This window comes from Sarcophilus harrisii, chromosome 2, assembly GCF_902635505.1.
Source record: "Sarcophilus harrisii chromosome 2, mSarHar1.11, whole genome shotgun sequence".
Classification (NCBI taxonomy): Eukaryota; Metazoa; Chordata; class Mammalia; order Dasyuromorphia; family Dasyuridae; genus Sarcophilus; species Sarcophilus harrisii.
The window spans coordinates 421,717,576-421,736,661 of NC_045427.1; the positions used below are offsets into that span (position 1 = coordinate 421,717,576).

At 36.5% G+C, this 19,086-nt stretch overlaps 1 protein-coding gene across 7 annotated transcripts in view; it reads right to left on the reverse strand.

Annotated features, from left to right (window-relative positions):
- Nucleotides 1–19,086, reverse strand: part of NCOA6 (nuclear receptor coactivator 6) — a 79,119-nt gene that overhangs the window by 13,712 nt on the left and 46,321 nt on the right. For 6 of the 7 annotated variants that reach the window (XM_031953885.1, XM_031953889.1, XM_031953886.1 and 3 more), the window contains 4 exons: nucleotides 13,780–14,631; nucleotides 11,272–11,418; nucleotides 8,206–9,331; nucleotides 1,836–1,957 (listed from right to left, as the gene is read on the reverse strand). In XM_031953885.1, the coding sequence (XP_031809745.1) occupies nucleotides 1,836–1,957; nucleotides 8,206–9,331; nucleotides 11,272–11,418; nucleotides 13,780–14,631 (2,247 nt within the window). Of the gene's footprint in view, nucleotides 1–1,835; nucleotides 1,958–8,205; nucleotides 9,332–9,462; nucleotides 9,848–11,271; nucleotides 11,419–13,779; nucleotides 14,632–19,086 lie in introns of those variants that run through there. The other variant, XM_031953890.1, reaches the window with a different exon arrangement.

Sequence of the window (19,086 nt, forward strand, 5' to 3'; positions counted from 1 at the left end):
ATTAAGTTCATCTTTTAAAATTATCTCTTACCTCCTTATTTACTTATACTTAACTTTCTCCATTTGCAGAAAAGATTTCTCAATAACTCACACCATTAGAAAACATCAAGACAACCCTATATTTCACTTATTAGACAACAAATATTAAAGAGATGATAGGGACATAACCACACAGAGCTTCATAAAGGCAAGGCAACATAGTTGCCTCATTGCTTACAAAGAAGCATTACTTATCGTAGTACCAAAAATAAGTACTAAAAAGGATGCTGACATTAATAATGGAGGTGAGTTGGAGGGAAGGGGGCATGGGACTAAGACTAATTCTACAACTTTTGTAGAAATTATTAAAACTGTACTACAATCAGGCGCAGCAGGTTTAAAAGCTTTGCAGAAGTGTTTTGTTTTTTATTTTTTAAACACTTTACAACTGACAGGTATCAAATGCTACCAATTAGACCTGGAAACTGTTTAGCTTAAGTTTACACACAGCACCAATCAAGTACTATTTTGATCCTTATGGATAAGTCTCATCTAAGGACAGAATAAATGAACAGTTTATATTCATCTGAGCTAAGATTTGTTTTGGCATCTAATGGCAAGTGCTAGAAAATCTAGATTTGGAGTCTTAGCCATGGGTTGTTTTTTTTTTTTTTTAAAGTAATACAACTTTTCTTTTAAACAAGGTAATATTGTATTTTATACAATATTATATATACAATATATAAATACAATATTATTATGTATTTAGTTCTGGTTCTTGAGGTTCTTATTCTTTCAGAATAAATGAGGAAGATATCTCCTCTAACACAATCAAGCACATTATATGATGAATATAACATTCTTTTCTATGAGGCAGAGATTCCACAATGCACAATTCATATCAAGCACCAAGCACTTATGGTTTCTCTACAAGTCCCTTAATGCTATTGCCATGATACAGATCCTCTCTATATTGCTGTTTCAGCAATTTAGCTGCTTTAGCAGCTGGTTAATCTGCCCTGAAAAAAGGAAGAGAACACTTATTCAGAGTGTAGCAGGGAATACTATAGCATTATCCAGTGGAAATTACATTATTAGACATGTATTCCCTGAAAGGTTCAAGGACAGGCAGTAGCTGAGGAGTCACAGGGCTCCTAACAGTATAAAAAATGAACAAACAGATGGTTTATGTGTGAAGATTTTAAGGAAGATTAGATCTGCCTACCATTAATTACTGCTATGGATACAGCTTTTATCTCTCTTGGCTTTACCTGTCAGAATTGGAGACCTTAGTGAACTTTACCACTTCAGTTATAAATGATATCTCATCTGAGATGGAGGTCTATCACATTCCTAGATGAGAGAAGGACAGTACCTAAGATTGGCACTTCTTTTTGACATTGAACGTGACAATACTGAATACATATATCATTGATTTCTTGGAAATCCACAATTTATAATGCAGAAGGGCAGATTAGCATATCAGATCAGATAATTAGGAAAATTCATTTAAATTTGGTTCCTCCCAATATGGCTGAGTCTTAGATGTGTAGTATTAGGATTAGGAAGGTCCATCCATTTCAGTCTTCCTTTGGAAGAAGCTGAAAGATCCAAATGGAGGTGAATCCAAAGGTACATATACCTTCAGACAAATTTTGTTATTATTTTAAAGATTTATTATTCAGCAACACAAAAATTCTCAGATATTGCACATGCCAAAATGTTTGGTAAATATACTTGGGTCACAATGGACAGATAGTGTCATTTCTTCCTTGAGGGGAAGGAAGAACATCAACAAAGACCCCTATCATATGTATGTCATAGACAAGACAAGTGACATTATTATGCTTTATCACCTGGTGGCCTACTTGCAAAATCTGAGAGTTTAGGGCCTGTGTTGTCCAAGTTAATTCCTTGTTCTCCAGACAGTGATTGTTGGTCAGACTCCTCAAGGCCAGGTGGACGTGTATCTGGGGTACTGAGTTAAAAAAAAAAAAGAAGAAATAAAAGGAAAGCATTTAAAAGTTAACAAGCAAAATTAGTTTAACCTTAAGCTACTTTGTTTTATAAGCCAATATTTATTGGAATTATGTTTTCTATAATTTAAATTATTTACATAACCTGGTAATTGTGAGAAATATTACAGACCATCATGTTAAAATTCACATTCACCCAAGTAATTTTTGTACCATTTTTATTGTAACATAATTACCCAGGGTGATGTAATAATATAATCACCCAGAACTGAGGAATTCTAGAGATGGAAAGAACAATTTACAGACTTAGAGATGAAAGGGACTTTAAAGGTAGGTTATTTACTTCAACTCTAAAGGCTCTCCCCACTCTAGTCAATCTTCCCTTCTATGGTGATCTCTCAGGTGAGACAATGTCACTTTCCTATCAAAAAACTTTAATAGGTCCCTATTACCTCTAGGATCAAATGAAACAAACAAACCAAAAAACCAAACCAAACCAATAACAATAAACCTGTGGCTTTTTAAAGCCTTCATAATCTGGCCCCTTCCTTCCTTTTCAGTTTTCTTATACTTTATTCTGTACTTCGTGATCCAGGGTCACTACAGCTCCCTACTCTGGACCTTTTCACTAATTATGTTCCAAGCCTGGAATGCCTTCCCTTCTTCCCTCCATCTTCTGGCCCTACCAATTAGCGTCTTCTCTCTGAGACCATCTCCCATTTATATGACACATGCCTTACATGTACATAAGCTTTATACAAATTGCAAATTGTCTCCCCCATGACCTTCTAAAGGAAGTTCCATTCTTTCTATGCCTAGTGGCTAGCACAGTGGTTGGCACATATTAGATGCCCAATAAATTTTTTCTGATTGTTGATTGAAAGATAAGGAAGTTAGGGTTCAGAAGTCCAGTGACTAGCCTGAGGTTACACAGATAGTAATAGAGGATTGCCTCCAAATTCAGTATCCTTTTTATTCTACCTTAATACTTCTACCATAGTTTCAAGATCTCAACTAAGTGCCTAGATTTAGAGATGAGGAAACACGTAACTAAGTGACCTGTCAATGGTAAAACAGCCAAGGAAAGTTGGAACTGGACTGGAACTTTGGTCTCCACCTTTCACTTCTCCACCTGCCTCTCTAGAAGGCAGAGGCAGAAGAAATAACTGAAGCCATTCCAGGAGTTCTGGGCTCTCAGAGTACAGCTACATTGGGTTTGGAGATGCTGACTCTAAAACAGGGGTCCTTAAACTTTTTAAATAGGGGGCCAGTTCACTGTCCCTTAGACTGTTGGAGGGCCAGACTATAGTAAAAACAAAAACTTTGTTTTGTGGGCCTTTAAATAAAGAAACTTCATAGCCCTGAGTGAGGGGGATAAACATCCTCAGCTGCCCCATATGACCTGTGGGCCATAGTTTGAGGACCCCTGTGTCTAAAATGTCAACTTCTGCAATGCTACATCTCAGGAGCCATAAAATGTAACCAGGGACCCAATATTTATCTATTGAGAAGTTCCTCAATATTGACTCCAAACATTCAACAAGTATTTAAAAGGGAGTGGGGCGGGGTGGGGGAAGGAAATACAGTAGGAAAAAAAACTACATCCAAAATAGTCTAGCTAACATTTACTAGCTCTTTAACTATGGGACTATTTTATCCTAAAATGATAAGACAAGTTCTGCCTATAATCTATACTATAAATTACATATACTATAATCTAACAATATTCCCATTTGCTTATTTTCAAAGGCTATATAAAATTTTAACAACTACCAATAAGTTAAATTGGAGGAATCTACTGTCCTTTGTAGAATCACAGAAGATTAGGGCTGAAAGGAATCTCGAAGACTACATGCTCCAAAATCCTAATTTTAAATAAGTGAAAACTGAGAACAACAACAAAAAAAAGAATTTGCCCAAAGTCACATGGTAAATCAGAGGCAAAGTTGGTACTAGGGCTCCTAATTCTCCTTCTCAGTTTCCCCACTATATACACTACTGGATTCCATGGCTAGGTTATTTTAGGTAACTGCTAGGCACTGATCCTACAGCAGTAAGCAGTATATTAATGGACACAGATTCTACGCATAGCTCCCTGAGAAATGAAGGAGACAGAGGAAAAATATAAGAATATTCTAACAGCAAATAGATAACTATGCATTTCAGTCTAACATTCAGAGTACTGGGAAGAATAATAATTCTCTAAAAAGTAAAAAAGAAATGATGGTATGAAACAAATTATCTCAATAAAGACTTGCACAGAAAATAAAAGTGTATATGAAGTTGGAATTCAAGAAAATAAATTCCTTCCGACATTATAGCCAAGAATAGGTTTTTTTTTTTTTAAGTAATTAAAAAAGGAACCGAAACTCAAATGGGTATTTTAATAGTAAAAGGGCATTTAGCTGCCCTAAATGAATTAAAATATTAAAACCCAGACAAATTACAATCTAGATTTCTATCACTGACTTCAAAAATTATAAAAAATGGAAAAAATGATCCAGGACTACAGCAGCATGTGAATTTGTTTCCTGTTTCTAGATTCTCTGTGATTCTAAAAACACTTGATGTTACCTGTATGTAAAGTAACCCATCCTGGTATCATTTAACGCATTTAAAAGTATAAAAACTTAAGAAAAACTAGAGATGCCTATCAACCACAGAGATCTGCTTTATCTCTATAAAGGTAAATTTACATGTTGAGGTCTTCCTGAACTACAAAGGGGGAAAAAAAAGCGACCTCAATCCTATTTACCCTTTTTGGAAAAAAGCCTAGAAAACTTAAGTGTTTTGATTCAGGTCACATAACACTTTTAGGAAGGAAAATTCCTACATCTTATTTCCCCCATTCCCAACTTCTGCATCAAATAGGCAAAGTCTAGTCAGGGTGAAAAAGACAAGTAGTGGGAGAATGTTAATTCCTCTGCATCAACCCAACATTAATTTATGAACTACATTAGTTAATGATTAAAATAATGAAAAAATGGTCAAAGAACACCCACAATTAAAGATAACAACTGCACACATGTCCTAAGAACAAAAGAATATACATGGTGGGATTTCTATTATTAATATAAAAGTATTGTCCTTTTTTCCTGTGGAGGAAGTTTAGCTAAATCTTACTGAATTCTTATTCTAAACACAGATCTTAGTTTATAATATTATTATACCTTTTAGAAACTCATCAAAGTTGAACAAAGTTACATAAATAACAAGAAATTATGTCTCTAGGTTGTTGATAACCTGGTCCTCTAGATAAAATTCCTAGTAATTTCTCCTTATCAATGTAGATGGGGACCTATGCTGCAATTCAGTCTTAAAAGATTTGCTTTGGGGAAGTGAGAGGTTAAGTGACTTTACCACATTCATAAAGCCAATTTGGGGAAGTTAAAAAACTGAAGAGCCCAGACCACCCTTAAAGAAGTGGAATGTAACAGGTGTTTTACTGTCCTGAAAATTACAAAGAATTATGTCCTACCAGACTCACCCTCCCACAAAATGACTTTTTGCAGCAGAGAAAATACTGAGTCTTTAGGGTACCGGATTCAAAACATGTTTATGGTTTAGAGAAATCAATGAAATAAACTATAAAACTTATTTAAAGCAAGGTTGTTTGTTTGTTTTGCTAGTTGCAAGCTGCATTTCTTAATATGAGATTTGAAATACAGTGCTACTCTGTAGCCATCCTGACATTACATTCTAAGTAAATCTCAATGAATATAATCATCTTGGGGCAAAGAGAACGTCAGAGGGGAAAATGTATTTGGGAAAACTCTCTGCAAAACTAACAGGCCATTCCCTGGAGAGACTTACAAGAACTGATGCTGAGTGAAACGAGCAGGGCCAGGAGATCATTATATACTTCAACAACAATACTATATGATGACCAGTTCTGATGGACCTGGCCATCCTCAGCAACAAGATCATGCAAATCATTTCCAATGGAGCAGTAATGAACTGAACCAGCCACCCCCAGAGAAAGAACTTTGGGAGATGACTAAGAACCATTACATTGAATTCCCAATCCCTATATTTATGTCCACCTGCATTTTTGATTTCCTTCGCAAGCTGATTGTACAATATTTCAGAGTCTGATTCTTTTTGTACAGCAAAATAACGTTTTGGTCATGTATACTTATTGTGTATCTAATTTATATTTTAATATATTTAACATCTACTGGTCATCCTGCCATCTAGGGGAGGGGGTGGGGGGGGGTTAAGAGGTGAAAAATTGGAACAAGAGGTTTGGCAATTGTTAATGCTGTAAAGTTACCCATGCATATAACCTGTAAATAAAAGGCTATTAAATTAAAAAACAAACAAACAAACAAAAAAACTAACAGGCCATTCAAATAATCTGCTCTTTTTCAATCCAATTGAAGTTTTTGGTCATTCTTTGATGATCTCATTATAGTGTGGAAGGGACTTTGAATTCTCAAAGAAGAGACTAGGAGAGTACAAACTGGTTGTCCTATAAGCAAGTCAAGTTTTGAGTACAGGCCAAGCAACAAATTATGCTTCTGTCACCTAAAAACCAGCCAAGTTTGGTGTGGATGCCTGGCTACCAAGGGCTATTTCTTCTTTGTCACGGGAACACTTTAATAAATTATAATGTATATACTGGGATGTATCCAATGTTGGGAATACCTTTGCTGATGAAATCACAGATCTTTCAAAGTATACTTATTATACATAAAGCAGATGCTTTTTACTTTAGATTCAATCCTGATGCTGCCACCAAATAATAAAATACTTCTTTCTTCTCTTCTTTGCTCCTAATCTTGAAGTATAATCATGGCAAAACACTTTGTAAGATTAGCAGTAGAGCTAGATACTAAATGTTTACTTTTAACTTTACCAACAGGTAACTTTCAAACAGCATTATTCTTGTCTCAGATGATTAAATAAAAACATATGCAAGGTAACCCCTTATTGATTAACAGATAACAAGAGAGAATATTTCAGCAGCCATCTAATACAACCAATACACAGAAGTAACCTTCATAACATTCTCATCAATGATTATTCAATCTTTGCTTGAAAACTTCCAACGGGAAACTCTGACCTTTTGAGGCAGTTCATCTGACAAATTAATTTTTGCCAGAGTTCCACCACAAAATGAGTTTTTAAAAATGTACTTCTTACAAATGAAAAGTGGTTTATCAGATTTGGTATTTTTAATTTAGCTGCAGTTATCAGAGGGTAAATCTAAACAGCTAAAGCCTTTGTTCTGTCACCTAACATCTATCACATATTTTTGTTACAATATATATTAGACTAAAACCCAGACTAGACATAAGGAAGAACAATAAGCCATTAATTAATTAGGATCCTGTTTATCCTTCTAGTGTCGATTCCAATTATGTATTTGAATTAACCTTTTCTATCTTCATTGGTGAGTGATTGCTTTAATAAATTCTAACTACTGCATTTCTGCCTATTATTTTGAAGCAAAGAGAAAGTTAAACATTTTCTTGAAAATGCTTATCATCAAGGCACAAAACAAGCCAAACTAACATTCAACTTTTGAAAATAGAGTATAAATGAATTTGTTAATCATTCTGTCTTTTGTAAACATGCAAGGAACCCATTTGTCAGGGATAGAAAGGGGGAGGCCTGATTTGAAATGTCTAATCTCCTTAATGTGGATTTTAAGCCTTTAGAAATGATTAAGAACCAATATTCTATGAAGACACCTGTCAAAAAAAATTCACTGTGAAACAGCAGGGAGTTTTCTTAAGCAGATTTTGCTTTATCAGGTTATAGCAGGTTTATGCTATAAAACATAGGCTGTTTTTCAAAACATACTTACCCACTCTTATTCACTAGCCATTATTAAGCCCAAGAATATAGTCAACAGCAGCTGAGGATCTATTTCTTTTGCTACAATGGCCCTGGTAGCTTTCCAAGGAGGCGAGCTATGGGCTCCCTAGGAGAAGTTATTTGCTTAGCCTTTACTGGTCAGCAGGCTACTTCAATGACTAGAAGAGTCAACTAAATAAAACAACTTGGAATCATAAAATATTAAAGCTGAAAAGTCCTAAGAAATCATCTATTCCAAACCCCTCATTGTATAGAAGACACTAAAGCCCAGAGAGAAGGCACATAACTAAAAATCACCCAAGTTGGTGGCAGAATTTAAGACTAAAACACAGTTCTCTTAACTTCTAGTTTTAGTGATATCTCTATTACAGGGGTCCCCTTTATAGAAACAGACAAATAACATTTACACAAGATTATTTCAACTTACTTAAGTTCTCCTTGCTGGTTACTTTTCTTCTTCCGTGGTGGTTTCTTCTTCTTGGGTTTATTTGCATTTGTATTATTTTGTTTATTGTTCACCCCAAAGTGGCCTGCAGATATGTCACTTTGTAGTAAATTCACTAATAAAGGACTTGTTAGAGTGACGTCTTTATTGACAGGGAAACCAGGATTCTGACTACAGGAGATTTGATTTCCATTTGGTGCTCCACTGAAGGGTGCATTAAAAGGCATCCCATGCCCTGAAAAGTGGTTCCCTGAGGTGCTGTTTCCTTGCATTGCCTGCAAGTGAGGCGGCACCATGTTTGATGACTGCATGGAAACATCAGGCATCATCTGGGAAATGCTGACTTCGTTGTTTGTGGGGGTAGTGGCGTCATTATGCTGCTGGGACATGTGTGAGCCAGGTCCTGGTGGTCTTAGAACCTGCCCCTGAATTCCCATAACCTGAGATGGATTGCTGTTCACAGGGCCTTGCTGGGCCATCATTTGTCCTGTCATTTGTCCTGTAAACTGAACCATATTTCCTTGCATGTTTGGAGTTGGTCCTCTCATTATCTGAGCTGGTCCCGTCATAACATTGGATTGGTTCTGACCATTAAATGGCTGCTTATTTCCTTGCATCTGATTGGTCATTATTTGCTCTATCATTGGGTTCTGCTGTAGCAAGACCTGGCCTTGAGGTCCCATCATTTGATTATGTGGTGCCATCATCTGCTGGCCCTGCTGGGGAATCATTTGTTTGGGAGGGGTCATTCTTTGCGGTGAAGGCCCAAGGTTTTGGTTTTGAGGGGCTACCATCATTTGGCCTTGTGGCATAAGTTGGGCACGAGAAAGGATCATTGGATTTTGAGGGTTCAGGGCTCCTTGAGCCTGAGCGTTCACCATCTGTCCTTGGGAGGACACAATCTGTTGATGCATGCCCATCATTTGAGATGGGGGTCCTTGTTGAGGCTGACTTTGCATGCTGCCCATGTTCACCTGAGGAACTCCACTGTTATTAGTTTGTTGACTGGTTATATTGCTATGAAGTCCCATCATATTGGGCTGCATCATATTTGGTGGCCCATGTGATACTTGCATCTGGTTCTGGGGAGGACCAGTTCCTTGGCCACCTTTAAAAGAAAAAGCACAGCTTTAGAAAGAAATTCTTATGAATCAACTAGCATTAGTACATTCCAATGACCTTAACTACAAAGATACCCCACTCCCCACCATTCTGATTGACCAATTTAAATACCATTACCTGTCAACACACTTGAGAGTGCTTTTGGTGGGTTTTCTGGGTCATAAAGGTGTGACGCTGTATAATCATCTACATTGAGATCTTACTGCACAACAAGGATAGAGGTAAACAAGTTCTCCCCACTCCTGCCTGGCAACTCAATGATACAAATTTTTTGCTGGATAATCAAGCTTACATTCTCTCAGATTACAAAGGGAAGAGGACATAATCTCATTGTCAATACTGAATAAGATGATTGTTGCTACCTGTAAGATGAAGAAAATTAAAAACACTTTTGGTCAGTGAACTAAATTTTGCCTCAAGAGCAGCTGGGGAAATATAAGATGCAAATGCAGAGACTTTAAGAGAAGATGCTTCCTCTCTAACAAGAAAATTTTGAAGAAGTTGAAGAGACCTACAAAATTTCTTGGGAAGCTAATCTGGACTTTCTTCTCCAGCTACCTGGGCAAACACTATTTGATATATGTGCAAATAGGAAAGGCCAAGAAATTGCCTTCCCTTCTCAAGATATCATATGAATTTTCACCAGCTATAAACAGGCTTTTCTAATTCAACTATATGCAATTAAAACTGGGATCAAATGATTAAATTAATCCCAAGTGAGAACACAGGACTATCAGAATATTTTTTATGACATCAGACCCAATGTTCCAATTTAAATGATGCCTTGACATAAAGGGGCAAGACAGGAATAGAAATAGTAATTTATTACATATAAAATCGGAGAGATGAAATGTGGACCTTTGAGCACTTCTTGGCTCATTCCTGGAGTAATCAGATTCAACCTCTCCCAAAATGTTTTGTGTTTCATAGGGGACTGACTGCACTAGGATGCTTTCATGTTTCTACAACCACTACATAATGAATCGGGAGCTATTTTCTGTGTGAGTCAAGTTAACATGTAGTATTAACTGATTTCTAAATCAGTTATCCACAAGACCCAACATTTCTCAAATAGATTGTGGAGAAAAATCCCTGGCTAAAGGGATAAGTCATTACAGATCTCCTTGACCTTTACTTTCACCTATCTTCAATCTCGCTTTACTCACTCTGCCCAGAACACATGGTCAGCTGCTATTGATGGCAGCATTACACCCAGCCTCTCAAGTACACTGGCTTCCAGTTAATCTAATCCATATGTGTTTTATCACTCCTTATTTCAATTGATAAAGGATTAAAGCAAAAAATAAACACAGAAACATCTTAATTAAAGGAATACTTTATTGGAGGCTTAATGCTCTAGTAAAAGATAGGAGTCACTGACCTGAGATTTTTTCCTGTAAATCTCTTCCCTAACTAATTTGAAAGCTAAAGTTGTTAGCTTCCCAAACTTGTTCCCAACAAGACAGCCTATTTCAATGCTATTTGTTGAGACATCTATTCATCACATAATCCTAGGATTTGGAACTCAATTAGTTTAACCTCTATCTCAATGGATGATTTTTTTCTCTAATGTCCCTGACAAGTGATTTATCTGGCCTCTGTCTAAATATCTCCAGCAATAGGGACACTTGAGGCAGTCTAGACCATTGGTGAATAGCTCTTTTAAGTAATTTTTCCTTACAGGTAGCTGAAATCTGCCTCTTTTAACCTCCATCTATGAGGTTTAATCATACTTTCTAGGGGACAAGAAGATAAAGTTAATCCCTCTTCCACATGACAATTCTTAAGATATCTTAAGATAGTAGTTGTACCTGTTTTATTTACCCCACCAGCCTCAAGTCTCCTTTGTTCAAATTTGGCATAAGAGAAAGATAAAATCAGTAAGATGAAAAGCTCCTGTCCACAGATATAGGGGGAGAAACAAACCTGTATGCTGTACACTCTGGTTTCCTTGTAGTTGAGGGGCTCCTGTGTTCCCAGGGGTTCCAGAGGCTGTTGAAGGCACTTGGCCTTGCAAAAAATTCTGATTGGCCTGTCCTGTCGAGAAGCCAGGTGGGAGCCGTTTAGGTATTCCTTAATAGAAAATAATGAGTGAGGCAGTTACCTAGCAAATTTGCACTTCTACTCAAGTATGGAATGAATAAGGAAGGATGAACAGCATGAGGAATCCACTTACTTAAGACTTTTTTTTTTTTTTAAATCACTGGCTATATCTTTATATTAAGTTCAGAAAAGATGGGTTAAAAAAAATCAATACAATCTCTTACATGAGCATTGTCAAAAATAAAAATTAAATATTTTAAAATTTAATTAGAACATGCCAAGGAAAAGAGGGCAATCTGCTACTTAGAAGGGACCAGAGTTCACTGGCACAGGTAGGTTCATGTGCTCACACTGTTCTGTAGCCTACCAAATCCGGAAAATCCGAATTTCCTCAGCACAGACCCCAAAGGAGCATCTGAAACAAGGGAACATGCTAAACCTTGAAATATGCAAAAAAATAAAATAAAATAAAATAAAGCATGAGAACAGGTTGATATGCAACATATCAGGATGAACAGTTGAGTCCTGATGTTAAAAATAGTTAAGTAGCTTCAATCCCATCAAAGGAGATAAATGACATTTCCTTCCACAATATTTCTCCCTCCCTCCTTACCCCACCTTAAATATTGTAGTGTTGGTTTCTTTAAAATGGGTGGTAGAGAGAAGCTTCAAAATGAGGGAGAATATCATAGAGCCTGTTCTAAGGTTCTTTGCTCCATCTTCTGATAGTCATGATACAAAGAATCATTATAATATGAAGTGGCTAAAATCTTGCTTCTCTTTTTTGACAATGTTTTATGTCTGAGAATTTAGAAGGAGAGTAAATAATACAGGACTGGATGTGGTCATATCATCTAGGTGAACCCATCAAGGACTCAATGGAAGGCATTTAACTCAAAAATCATTCCAATTTTACTTTTATTAAACATATTTCTCCCTTTAAAAGTGCAATGTTTTCAATCCCATTCTCCTCAGAAGACACTTTTTGCATACAAATATGCAACTATTTAATAGCATGTCTTCTTGCACCATCCAATGGTACCTGAAAACATATTAATCAAATCTGTAGAATGGAACCCAGATAATCTGTATCAGAATGTCCAGAATGTTGGGGAGCTGAAGTTTGGAGTTGATTATTTTTTTCCGGAAAGCATGAATTTGGTAGGGCCCTTTTCTCCAAAAGATGCAAATATTAAAGCCACAACTATAGCCCATGTCAAGAAAATAAATTGCAAGCCAGTGAAAAGATCAATGAGCAACTCAAGTTCACCAGAAACTATGAGAACATGCCTTTACTATGTATGCTGTACTAGAGCTTTAAGGAATATTTTGGGGGTGGGAAGTGACTTTTATTTTGAGCATGTTTATCAGATGACAATTATAATCGTGCTTTCTATGTCTTACTGAAAAGCTCCAAGCACATTCTTGTGCACTAGATAAATGATTAATAATAATAAATAATAATAAACATGGAGATGGATAAGTTTTACGGTAATCGTTTTACCTCTCACACATTAAGCTCCATTGCTTTTTCTTCATACGAGACACCTTAAAAATTAATAAATAAATCTCCTTTAGGTATAACTAGTGGAGCTCCCTCTCTAAGGAGCAGCTATCTGCATTATAATACTGTGAAAGTCAATGCGTTCTGAACTTATCTTTTGCATTTTAACAAAGTTTTACCAAATTTATCAAAAGACTTTTACCAGTAGTTGGTACTGACAGGGGCAGCTAGGTGGTCCGATAGATAGAGAGATGGGTCTGGAATCAGGAAGACTCAACTTCCTGAGTTCAAATCCAGCCTCAGACACTTCCTAGCGGTGTGAGCCTGGCCAAGTCATTTAACCCCGTTTGTCTCAGTTTCCTTATCTCTGCCAAGAAAACTCCAAATAAGGTCACAAGAATAAAAAACAACTGAATACTGAATTAAAACTACTGAATAACCACAGTGTGCTAAAATCAATAGATAGGTTGTAAAGTGTGACAGGCTCTTTTTCTCCCAAGATTTACTGTTAAGATTCCATATTTGATCTTTTTATTTTGGCCTGAGGAGAAACATAACATTTCAATTTTGTGATTTGATTTATTTCTAAAATGTGCTTTTCTTGACACATTTTCTTAGCTAACAAGTCAAAGAATTTCAGAAAACAAAACAAATGCATCTAAATTAGATTACCTGTATTTGGACAAAGATGGTTGGCTTAATTACCAAGATTTCATAATACACCAAAGTGGCTAAGTTAATGTGACAATACTAACCATGCAGTATAAAATATGAATTAGATCCTTACATTATAGCTTTACCCATGCCAACTGAAAAAGCTAGATGAAGTTCTAGCAATTTTTCTCTCTAAAAAATTGAATGGCAAAAAAATGTTCAGTACAACTCACCTCCTAGACCTGGATGTAAACCCTGTGGACCCTGATTTTGCTGTTGCATCACCATGAAGTTGGGTGGCACATTTCCTTGTTGAACCATTGGATTTCGACCAGGAGAAGTGACAGGCTGCTGAAATCCTTGGGGAAGAGGGTTATTTTGAGGTGGCCTTGGTCCCATCTGCTGCTGTGTTTGGTTAACTGTTGGAGATGATGCAGGAGATCCCTGCTGAAAAGAGGAAGGAGACGAAGCAGGAGACTTGTTCGTTAGGTGAGCCTGCTGAAGTGGTGTAGGGACCCGGGAAGGTCCCCCTTGAAGGCTCTTCATTTGAGGAGCAGTAAATTGACCTGGGTTGCTCATTGGAGGAAAGTTTGTATGGGACTGTGAGGCTTGCTGGCTTCCAAAGGGATATGGAGGTGGAGGATGGGAAGGAGTCTGTACTGTGGCTAGAGATGGTCTTGTCTGGAGCTGCTGCTGCATAGGACCAGGAAGGGGGGCTTTTTTCCATCCTTGATTTGCTGTCAATGTGCCCAGAGCACCCTGAGCTGGTGGAGGCTGAAGAGCTCCAGACGGCAACTGGTTCCAGCCAGGAGGCACAGGCACCTGAGTGGGAGCAGTAAAAGGAGGCCGAATACCCTGTGGCTGCTGCTGCTGATGTTGCTGTGGGGCTCTAGGTTGCATCTGCTGCTGCTGCTGCTGCTGTTGCTGTTGTTGCTGCTGCTGCTGTTGAAGTTGCTGAAAATTAGGTGGATTTATCTGTCTGTTAATGGGAACAGGCTGCATTTGATGGAGTTGAGGAGCCAAAGACCCTGAGGTATGACTCTGTTGCTGTAAAGGAAGCCCAGAGAGAAGTGGATCCACTGAATCTGTTTTAAAGAAAAATCAACAAAGGGTTCAATTAATGCCACTGAAAAGTAATAATAGCTCACTTTTCAATACAAGGTTTACAAATCACTTTTAGATTTGAAGGCTTACAAAATTAAAAAAAAAAAAAACTCTTTCCTTATCATAACTCTTATTAAGGGTAGCTTAAGTACTATTATCTCCATTTTAAAGAGGCTGAAAAAGAAAAGTGACCTGTCCATAGTTGTACGTTAACTGCCAAAGGTGAGATAATCCCAGAACTTCTGATACTCAGTCTATACGAAAATCTCTTATGATACAATAGGTCTCATGAAGTCAATTATCATTTCTGCAGATGGTTCTCAGATCAATTTACTTTTTGATTTTTTTTTTGGACACCTAAGTCAATTGCCATATTCTATATTTTGGACAGGATGCCTTATCCTAAAGACATCTTTTACAACATGTCCAAAATTGAATTATCTTTCTTCAAAAACCCTCATCTCTTCCTAACTTCTCTCTCACTATCAAGGACACTACCACCCTTTTAGTCAACCAGGCTTACAACTTAGGTGTCATTCACAGTTCCTCATTCTATTATCTCCTCTCCTCTCTCATATTCAAAACATCTCTCCCACATGCTCCTTTCTCCTTTCTGACCCCACCACCACAATAATGTAGGCTTTCATCACTACTAAAATGAGCTTTCTGTGGGTCTCCCTGCCACATATCTTTTCCCACTCCAGTCTAATCTCCACTCGACTTTCAAAAAGATCTTTCTAAAGTGCAGTTCTTTTTAAAGCCCTTCATAACTTGGTCTATTCCTATCTTTCATATTTTCTTGTACTTTATTCCCTTCAATATTCTCTACAACCCACCAGGAACACTGGCCTGACTATTGCTCCTCCAATACAGCACACCATTTCCTGACTCTAGATGTTTTCACTGACCTGGAATGCTCAGCCTTCTGGTTTCCTTCAAATTCTGACTAAAATTCCACTGCAAGAAGATTTTCCTGATCACTTTAAGGCCAGTACTTTCTCACTTAGATAACCTCCCACTTATCTTGCCTATACCTTGTTTGTACCTAATTGTCTGCATGTTGTCTCCCTCGATAGGTTGTCAGCTACCTGAGAGCTTTTTTTTGCCTTTCTCTGTATCCCCAGTGTTTAGCACAGGGGCTGACATATAATAAACATTTAATTAATGTTAATGTGACTGGACTAGAAACTGCATCAAAAGAGTGGTTGTTGTAAAGGAAACCAAGCACGTGTGTGAGTACAATTGTATTTGACATGTTAAACAATTACATAAAAGGGGCAGCTGGAGGGCACAGTGAATAAAGCACTGGCCCTGAAGTCAGGAGGACATGAATTCAAATTCAGCCTCAAACACTTAAAACTTTCTAGCTATGTGATCCTGGGCAAATTATTTAATCCCAACTGCCTTGCCAACAGAAAGAAGAAAGAAAATTACATAAAAGCAATTTTTTAAAAAAAGGAAAATATAGGTATTTATTATATAGTATCAAATGAACAGAATAAAAAAAAATTAGAGTGTGCCTATTTAATCACATGCTAAATACTTTCTACAAAGTTTAAAGAAATGAATGGAATCCTAAAGGAAAGGCTCACTGATAGGCTTTAAAAGAATCAAAAAAGTTTCAATTTGAAAGTACTTGTGCAAGAAGTGGCATGGCACAGTGGATGATCATTTAGCCCTGGAATCAGAAGGCCCGAGTTCAAGTTCTACCTCTGACTTATAAAAGCTGTGTGACTGGACAAATCATTAAACTTCTAGGCAATGGAATTTAAATAATAGAGCAGGTTCCAAAGTACCCTGGTAGAGGGAATTTCTTTACTGGCAATTCCATGAAATCACAGATCCACTGGAAAACAAACATGGTCAGTGTTTAGACAAAGGCACTTGAAGTGGCTAATGGCATAAAAGAGAAAAATGGACATGTAGGGAAAGACTTTAAGAAATGGTGAACAAACAGATTTTCTATTTAACAAGATCAGTATTATCTAAATGCAATACCTTTGTTGGCTTCTCAAGGCTCCATGAGAAATTTGGTGCTAACAAGTCATACACATACATATATGCGTATGTGTGTGTTTAAGAATATGGCCAATGTAGAAATTTGTTTTGCCTGATTAGTTTGTAACAGGGATTTTATTTTAATTCTCAATGTGGAAAAGGTAGAAAGCAAAATTCTGTTTGAAAAAAAATTTTTTTTAAGTTAGTGCTTCTTGCCATAGAAGGGGAGCTAAGCACTAAAGGAAAATGATCAACTCACATAAATTACTTCCATAATCTAAAGAATTCAAGAACTAAAGAGAAAATAAATACTGAGAAGGGTTAATATAATCAAGCTTTTCCCCCTGATGACTGTGGATAGTAAGGATAGTTTAGAGCATAGTTCCATATTGAAGCCAAAATTCAATTACTGTTATTGTCTAGTTAGCTCTGCTCTGTTCCACAGTCACAATCTACACACCTAATTTAGGCCAGCTGTTTGGGAACTGATGTCATTGATTACAAAGAGGTCCAAATAAAGGCACTGGCATTATCTAAGCACAACTATGAGAAAAAGAGTTCAAAATCTATATCCTACCTATTACTGGGATTTTGGATCAGAACAGAAAGCTTTTCATATTTCTTTCCTCTCTAAGATTCTATGAAGATACATGATCTTCAAGTAGGGAAAAAAAATTTTTTTTTTTTTTTTGCTTGACAAGATTAAGGAAATAAAATCAGTAGGGAAGATGGAATAACCGAAGAAGGATGGAATAAACTAGACTCTGAGTCACAAAACCAAAGTTCAAAGTTTGGGTCCAAAATTCACTAGAATCTATGGGTAAGCCACTTCACTTTTAAGAGTCTGTTTCTTTCTCTGTAAAAGTGGAAAAAACAATATACTATATACTTCAGGGGACTGTTATAAGGAAAGAATTTTTGCAAATCTTGCATAAACAGGAGCTAATGGTAAGGTCCCTCAAAAATAACTAATTGCTAATATGCTTATATAAGCAAAAGATCAAAAATATCAGGGAAAAAATGGTTTAAGCTTCTAAATCTTATTGGATTTGATTCCTTCTTAGTAAAATGCGATGATTGCAATAGTATTTTCCAGGCTTCCAGCACAATTTCCACAACCATCATTCAAAGAACCAATTTTTGTGGAGATAAGACCTAGCAACTGCTTCTCCATGTGCTGCAGCCACAATTTCAAAATACTGGAGAAAGTTCTTATCACCAAAGCCCTATCAAATGATTCAATATTAGAAATGGAGACAACTTTATCAATGAAAATACTATTAAAGAAGATGCATTACCATCTGCTTTGTTGCTAAAGCAAATCTAGTAAGGATAAGAAGCCCTTCCATCTGACTCTGTGTTCTAACCTTCTGTATGTCATATATCCCCTTATAGGATATAAGCTTCTTGAATGAAGGTACTATCTTGGTTTTTCTATCTGTATCCTAGGTGCTTTGCACATAAGAAATGCTTTAAAAATGTCCTCACATTCTTTGAATCTGTTAAGAGGAATAATTCCCAGAGATATCTTAGAAGCCCTTCTCCCATTTTATCCTTAGTACTTCTGTCATTTTAAGGAAATGAGAGCTATTAAGAAAAAAAAAAGTACCAAAAAATAATTGGAAACTAAATAATCTCATCCTAAAGAATGATTGGGTGAAACAGCAAATCATAGACATAATTAATAACTTCACCCAAGAAAATGACAATAATGAGACATCATACCAAAATGTGTGGGATGCAGCCAAGCGATAATAAGGGAAATTTCATATCTCTAGAGGCCTACTTGCATAAAATAGAGAAAGAGAAGGTCAACGAATTGGGCTTGCAATTAAAAATGCTAGAAAAGGAACAAATTAAAAACCCCCAGTCAAACACTAAACTTGAAATTCTAAAAATAAAAGGAGAGATCAATAAAATTGAAAGTAAAAAAACTATTGAATTAATTAATAAAACTAAGAGTTGATTCTATGAAAAAAACCAACAAAATAGACAAACCCTTAGTAAATCTGATTAAAAAAAGGAAAGAGGAAAATCAAATTGTTAGTCTTAAAAATGAAAAGGGAGAACTCACCACTAATGAAGAGGAAATTAGAGCAATAATTAGGAATTACTTTGCCCAACTTTATGGCAATAAATTCAACAACTTAAATGAAATGGAAGAATACCTTCAAAAATATAGCTTGCCCAGATTAACAGAGTTCTGAAGACGTAAATATCCTAAAAATCCCATCTTAGAAAAAGAAATAGAACAAGCTATTAACCAAATCCCTAAGAAAAAATCCCCAGGACCAGATGGATTTACATGTGAATTCTACCAAACATTTAAAGAACAGTTAACCCCAATGCTATATAAACTATTTGAAAAAATAGGGATTGAAGGAGTCCTACCAAACTCCTTTTACAACACAGACATGGTACTGATACCTAAACCAGGT